At 42.0% G+C, this 7739-nt stretch overlaps 1 protein-coding gene across 1 annotated transcript; it reads left to right on the top strand.

The window, feature by feature from the left end:
- Positions 1-1900: 1900 nt before the first annotated feature.
- On the top strand, positions 1901-7373 carry gapdh (glyceraldehyde-3-phosphate dehydrogenase). The gene is made up of 12 exons (XM_030073090.1): positions 1901-1941; positions 2516-2561; positions 4006-4105; positions 4491-4597; positions 4730-4820; positions 4968-5083; positions 5765-5846; positions 6030-6181; positions 6289-6367; positions 6572-6655; positions 6754-6851; positions 6986-7373. The coding sequence occupies exons 2-12, from the start codon at positions 2539-2541 to the stop codon at positions 7053-7055; spliced, it is 1002 nt and encodes a 333-aa protein (XP_029928950.1). The 5' UTR covers positions 1901-1941; positions 2516-2538; the 3' UTR covers positions 7056-7373.
- Positions 7374-7739: the final 366 nt, after the last annotated feature.

A 7739-nucleotide genomic window follows, 5' to 3' on the forward strand; every position in this document is an offset into this window, starting at 1 on the left:
ACTAGCGTGCATTCAGTCAGGGATGTGGCAGTTCAGTTATGCCCAGACATTGGCCGGCAGCCATGAAACAGACCACCACTGCCAAGTGTTGGAGTGGCCCAACTGTTAGCATGCCATGCAGTGCATTTTTCTGCATGTTATGCTATGGTAGAAAGTAGAAATTATTGGATGTTATCTCCCTGTGAATGTATTGCTCAGTGTGTGTGTTGAACCATGTAACGTGTTGCACATTTGTGGTTTGCTGTGGTGACAAGATGCCATGCCTTGGGTAAGGTTTCAATCAACTGTTGGGACAGACCACTGATGAGGCCTAGTGTGCAGCTGGGAGGATATTTCTAAAAGGATTAAATGTGAAAAGCATTCTGGTTCAAACTGATACCCTCATTATTCAATGCCAGCACATTATAACATCAAATAGAAGATGCAGCTTCTTTCCTTCACCTCTAATGACAGCAGCGTTACTGTACAAGGGAGCCAAAATAAATTAAGAGAAGAACAAAAACCTGCTGACAAGTCCTTCATCAAACTCTGAGTCCAGCAAAGAAAAACTTGAAATTAAGAAAATTGGTGATGTGATATGACAGTAAAAAAAAAAAAAAAAAAAAAAAAAAAAAACTCTGTGAAATATGGCCAAATGCTGAAAGAAGCACTTTGTGTTCTGACAAAGTATTCAACCTTTGAATGAACCAGTGCAAAGGTCTACCTGCTCAACTTTTGGGGAGACGTTTCTATGCTCTGATGACGGCTGGCAGTCCCAGCATGTTTTGGCTACTACAGTGTTTAAATTTATTGTAATAAAGACCTGAAGAATAGATGCCTGAGTTATTATTCATTTTTGGAGCGCCACCTTTCTTTGTTGAGTCAGACATTTCCATAGGACTTGGTGGACATCTAGTCAAACATTAGTTAACTATTTAGACTCAAATGCACTGTGCAATACATCTGGTAGGGGTGTAACAATTTAAAATCAAAAGTGAAAAACTGTGATTCTGCATCTTCAGTTCATAACCACACATCTTATGTGCATGTGTGGTGAACTGTGATTTTTTTTTCCCCACCAAAGTTTTTTTTTTTTTTTTTTTTTTTTTACCACTATGTGAAGTTACAGTGAACACATTTTTGATGTAATAAAGTAATAATAACATTAGGCCTGAGAAGTGATTTCTACATGAGAAAAAAGTGAACCATTACTCCCCTAACATCTGACGTTTATGTTTACACTGCACACGCGCAATGATCATGTGTTCATGCTGAGTAACCGAGGCAAAACCATAGACTTGTGCTTACAGAGAGAGAGAGAGAGAGAGAGAGAGAGAAGAGCAAGAGAGCGGCTGAAAGTGAAGGGTCATGGTCTTTAGACATTAAATGTCAGTGAGGAAGACAGAGATTTGATCCCCCATTTGCTCTATCTGTGTGGCTCTTTTTATTTACTGAGAAGGTCAGTGAGGGAGCCTGCTCTTTCTTCATTACACAAGCTAAGGACATGCATGTCTGTGTATATGTTCACTAAATTACATCTAGATCTCAAACCATGGACAAGGGAGGTGAAAACACAAGAAAAACTTAGTACACAGACTCAATATTATGAATATGCATGCATCTAACAATATAAATCTCTGTGTGAAATCTCAATTGTGAAAGCACACATGAAATACTGTCAAACCTATGGCCTATAATTAGCAGCAGTATAGGATACATGTAGACTCAAGAGGAGTAATAGCCTGTCATTTACGTTAACTTATACTCACATGAAGTCAGCTTCTAGAGGCCAGCCAGTCACTGCTGGCTGACGACCTTGACATTCAGAGTGGGAGGGGCGAGGAACAAGTATCCATTAGGGGGCGTGACTTAACCTCTGGTGGGTAATAAATACTCTGAGGTAACTTTGCTCGTCCCCACTCACACAGGAGTCGCAAGATAGACTAAGGAGTCTCACAAACGGTAATTACTTGGTGAATGACTTGCCTCTGAATACTGGGAGCTGCAGGAACTGAGCAACAGGCTGCTTGGCTAAAGAACCAGATTTGGAACATCTAGGAAGAATTTGGGGGTTTGCATACTGGAATAGCTGATGAAGCCTTTAACTTGCAATAGACTTCACTTTACTTCATTTTCTTAATATGAATTGCACTTGTAGCTTAGCTGCAGGTGCATATGAAGAAGTTTCACTGCTTTGCATGTTAGATGTAAGGTCTAAACTTGCAGGCAAAGTTGGGATCTTACTTCTTTATCTCACACAAGGCTAATAAGATGGGTTTTTTTTAAGGTTTACATTGAATTTTAGTTAGACAGTGATTTTGGATAGATAATGCTTATCAGAGCAATATTTTTGCATGCTCCTTTGAACTCTTTTCCTGTGCTTATCTCAACACCTTAAGAAAGAAATGTCTGTCATCAAATGAAAGCCAGTATATGGCACTCATAAATGCTGGTTTATCAATATTAATAGGTAACACTCTTCCTCCTCTCCTCTCACTTTCTCCTTTCTGCCCTGCTCTCTCTTTTCTCTTTCCAGAGGACTAGACCAACCCAGGCAAAATGGTGAAAGTCGGTATCAATGGGTAAGAGCACATTTTTATCCCTTCTACCTAAACCCTAATCAAATCACATTCACTTACACAACAAAATCAGCAACACACACAAGCTTGGGACTCCAGGATTTGGGCTGCTCCTAATTTCATATCATGTGTGATGTAATCTGTGCACCCCTTGCTCACGCTGCCACACCCACCCCTCCTGCTTACATGGGGTACACGTAACAGGATTTGGATCTACATACTGTCTTGATAATATCCAGCCATGTCAAGCACCCACTATTAGTTATTTTGAGGGTGCTTAGGTGTTTTTAGGCAGGCTTAAGTTGCTGTTCCTCTTCTCTTTTATCTCTTTTCTTCAACAAAGTAACCTCTGCTGAATGATTAGATGTGCCCTGCCCTGAATAGTAGGACAAACTGCGGTCAGTCTGTAATAAATAGCACTGCCATGCACTGCAGCAGCTGAAGTGTAAAAATTGTTTTGTATGGAGAGCATGTATACGCACACACAGACACGCACACACACAGGCACACAAATACAAGCCAACGGCCAGTCACCCGGCTGCTCTCATGTTTTTCTTGATGATCTTTGAACTTTGGGCTGTCCCCAGATAGCAATGTGGATTATGTGACTTTGACATGAGAGGCCACTTGGTGGGGAATTGTTTTTCTGGCAAACAGAAGAAAGCCTGTAACTTGAAGGAACATTAATGCACACATGATTTGACATTTTAGTGTCCTATCGGCTTCTGGTATCTGCCTTTATCTCTTCCAACACACCGCTGTCACATTTCTCCTCCCCTTGCTCTGTGTCCTCCCCAGTGTCTGAGGACAGAGTGTGTCTGTGCCAGTATTTGGGCCTACAGTTAAACAGTAACTCACCCACTGATCAAACAGTGAACTGCCGTCATCAGGATTACCACATTAGAGATTCATTTCGACTTTAGCCCCCAGAGAGAAGAGTGAGAGCAGGATAGCCATGAGCTCTACAACACACACACACACACACACACACACACACACACACACACACACACACACACACACACACACACACACACGCATGCACACACCCCTCCCTCTGCCCCGCCTCCTGAACTCTGCCCTTTCTGCTGTGGTTTCAGGTCACCTGGGGAGTTATGTTTCCCTCTACACAAAGCTAGAGCAGTTTTGTGAAGAAGATAATTTTAAAATGAAATTTCAGAAAATAAAATTTCATTTTTAGACTAAATGTTTAAGTGGCATATTGTCAGATTTGTAAGACTTGATGATTTGTGGACATATGAAGCATCTAAGATACTGTTTAACTGAGTGAAAGTACTTAATTTTTGTACAGTCTAAGAAGCAATGTAAGAATTTTGTGGACAGCACAGTCTCTCACAACTCCTTGCAGAGGCTTCATTCAAAGTTGATGGAATTATGCTTCCATCTAGAGGCCAGACTAAGAAACAGCACTTGTCTGTTCTTTCAGATTCGGCCGCATTGGTCGTCTGGTGACCCGCGCTGCTTTCCACTCCAAGAAGGTGGAGATTGTGGCCATCAATGATCCCTTCATTGATCTGGAATACATGGTGAGTCAATAGGACTGGCTGGTGCGTAATGCATTGTGACTGATTTGGGAAATCAACACCAGTCATCTGCCAATGACTGGTGTTGATGGCAAAGTTTGGCTGGTTTGTCAATTCTTCCAGCCACTTGGGAGGTGATTTTGAAATTTATGGCTGATCAGTTATTCTCTGGTAAAAAATCAAAGTGACATATAAAACTTTTGTTCGCCTGATGAGTATTTTAAATTAGTGTATAATGCAATGAAGGAGCTAAAGTTTTTTCTTTTGCTCTTTATGTACAAATAGTTTCAAATCTAATTTAGCAAGTTTCACCATGTACCATTTTAGTAAAAACTGTTCCAAGAGTTCCTCCCTTAACCTCACCACCTGACCTTCTCCCCCCCAACAGGTCTACATGTTCAAGTATGACTCCACCCACGGCCGCTACCACGGTGAGGTCAAGATTGAGGGTGACAAGCTGGTCATCGATGGACACAAAATCACTGTCTTCCACGAGTGAGTTCACCTGACCTCTTTGAGTGAAAACATTTGACTCAGACATACCAAATAACAATAAAAAAAAAGTACTAATAAACTTTCAGTTTGACTTCTAACCTTGCTAAACACTTGTACCTGTCTCCTTTTCAGGAGGGACCCCACCCAGATCAAATGGGGCGATGCTGGTGCCCAGTATGTGGTTGAGTCCACTGGTGTGTTCACCACCATCGAGAAGGCCTCCGTATGTACTCACTCCTGTCTCATCCTCATGAAATGTGTGCTATTGTTGTATTATGCTGTGACACATATCACAGCTGACCTGAAATAGTCAAATAGGTTGCGGGTGTGATTTCAATACCACTAATTTCCCCCCATCCCCTTATTCCAGGCTCATCTGAAGGGTGGTGCCAAGAGAGTCATCATCTCTGCCCCCAGCGCTGATGCTCCCATGTTCGTCATGGGTGTCAACCACGAAAAGTATGACAAGTCCCTCCAGGTTGTCAGGTAAGGAAAAGGAAAGGTGCTTCACAGAGAGTGATATTAACAATATTATTATCATTACAATTATGAGTCCATCAGTCTCAATAAAACAAAAATGACTGACTTCTTTAATGTTGCTCTTGAAAATTTTGAGGGTTTTTGAATGTAGTTTTTTATTGCAAAGACGCTAGGTTTTGTTTTCACTCAAAAGGTCTCACCAAAAGGCACTGTGTGTGTGTGTGTGTCATTAAGGCCTAAAACATGTTGAATGCATTTTATTACTCAAAAGACATTTGCAAAGCCTATTCTTGGGTTTTTGTGAGAGTTACATTGGTTACAGTGGTGTGCTCATGGTGTTCTGAGAATTCATTGTGTAACATGTGGAGCTACAGCGCCACCTGTGGTCACAAAGTACATTGGGAACCTTTAAAAGAGGTTCACTAATGGAGATGGACTTCTTCAAGTCTACTGTGCCCCATTTGAACAGGTGGATCTTATAATTCCACAATCATGAATTCATGGATCATAAATTTAATATTGCCAAATCTCCTCTGTAATGTATTCATTCTCTGAAGAAGATGGAAATCTATTCAAAGCTCTCAGCTCAAGTTTCAGTTCCACAAAAACATTTTGGGGCACCCACTTTATTTTGGTATAGTACTGTGGGGATGTGACTTTTTTGTTGTTGTTGTTGTTTCTCTGCAGCAATGCTTCCTGCACCACAAACTGCCTGGCTCCCCTCGCCAAGGTCATCAATGACAACTTCCACATCATTGAGGGCCTGATGGTAAGGATTAAATCACTCTGCCCAGTAACAATCTGGCAGGGAGAGACTAAGCAGGCCAAACACCAGATTGATAAAATATATATGACATTACAAAGCAAGGGTAAGCCGTATTTAATCATCCTTACTCTTTAATCTCTACTTACTGATGTCCTTTCTCTCCCTTGCCCTGTCTTCGTCCATCAGAGCACAGTCCACGCCATCACTGCCACCCAGAAGACCGTGGACGGTCCCTCTGGTAAGCTGTGGAGGGATGGCCGTGGTGCCAGCCAGAACATCATCCCTGCCTCCACTGGTGCCGCCAAGGCTGTGGGCAAGGTCATCCCTGAGCTCAACGGGTCAGTGCCAAGTCTGGAAATATTAGGGTTTTACTTATACTCTGGCTAAAAAAGTAAGTCTCCATGCCAGTGAATTTTAATTTCTCATTTGCATCCACACTTCACAGTAAGCTGACTGGCATGGCCTTCCGTGTCCCCACCCCCAACGTGTCAGTGGTTGACCTGACTGTCCGTCTGGAGAAGCCCGTGAGTAACCCAATAATACAAGCATCCACAAACATTTAACAAACTCAAATATATTAAGAGTTTCCAAGTTTTAATTTTCCAGATTGTCTAAATTCCCTATAGAACACACATATAAATATATACATGCCGATACAACAAATGTAGTGTATATGAAATGAAAATGACATCAATGCTTATCAATATAAACCCGTTTCTTTTGTACAGGCCAAGTATGACGACATCAAGAAGGTTGTCAAGGCTGCAGCTGAGGGACCCATGAAGGGAATTCTTGGATACACAGAGCACCAGGTGGGTGCTCACCTGACTTTTATATGAAAACTGTTTTTTGAATCAGCATCTTAACATCAGAATGTGTCATGGAATACTTTGACCCCCCTCTGCTGCAGGTCGTGTCCACAGACTTCAACGGTGACTGCCACTCTTCCATCTTTGATGCTGGCGCTGGCATCGCCCTCAACGACCACTTTGTCAAGCTGGTCTCATGGTACGCCCTCATGCATGGAAACACAAACACTTCACACAGACTGAGAGACATAAAGAAACCCGTGCATTTCCTTTATAACATCCAATGATGAATCTTTACTCCTTAGTGAAAGCTCTTATCTTGTGTCTCCTCAGGTACGACAACGAGTTCGGCTACAGCAACCGTGTCTGCGACCTGATGGCCCACATGGCTACCAAGGAGTAAAGCAACCAACTAACTGACTGCACAACACTACATCACCAACATTCTCCCAATTCCAGAGTTATGCATTTACAATCGGACATTGTACAATCTATGACTCTGCCTGATTCCATTAGATAGTTGACCCCGTTATCTGCCTGAGGAAAGGTCCCACATAACACAAAAAGCATTGGTTTCAATCAATGACCAAGTTATTTTTTTATTATTAAACCCCTCTTCTGGTCTAGCTTGAGATGGAGTGAAGGTGTGAGAGTCTTTCGCTGTCTGTGGTACTCAGGTGCTACATTCAGTGGTGGAATAAAGTCCTCTGTTTGTGAGATACATGCCGTCTGCTGTCTTTTGTCATTGTACTGAGAAAGTGCAAAACAAATCTATACAAAAACAGTTCCAGTGTTAATTATGGTGACATTGTTAAATAGACTTATATTGTAAATGGTTCAGTGACTGTTATCATACCTGGATCCTTATCATAGGATCCTTGATTACCAGAGACTGTAGAGGGCAACTATTTTGAATTTGACAACTCAGATCAACTCTATAGCCTCTTGCCCCTCTCCTCCCACATTGTAGTGTTTTTTTGAAGCTGTATCCCTGTCACACAATCTGTTTTTCTCGCTCTGAACCCTCTCTGGGCCCCTTTAGTCCTGATCCATCTGACAATCGCATCCCATCATGGTTCAAGTCTCG

This window comes from Myripristis murdjan, chromosome 16, assembly GCF_902150065.1.
Source record: "Myripristis murdjan chromosome 16, fMyrMur1.1, whole genome shotgun sequence".
Classification (NCBI taxonomy): Eukaryota; Metazoa; Chordata; class Actinopteri; order Holocentriformes; family Holocentridae; genus Myripristis; species Myripristis murdjan.

Coding starts and splice junctions, on each gene's coding strand:
- gapdh (XM_030073090.1), top strand. CDS start 2,539: ATGGTGAAAGTCGGTATCAATGG. Junction 5,084..5,764: donor AAGTCCCTCCAGGTTGTCAG/GTAAGGAAAAGG, acceptor GTTTCTCTGCAG/CAATGCTTCCTGCACCACAA. Junction 6,852..6,985: donor TTTGTCAAGCTGGTCTCATG/GTACGCCCTCAT, acceptor GTGTCTCCTCAG/GTACGACAACGAGTTCGGCT.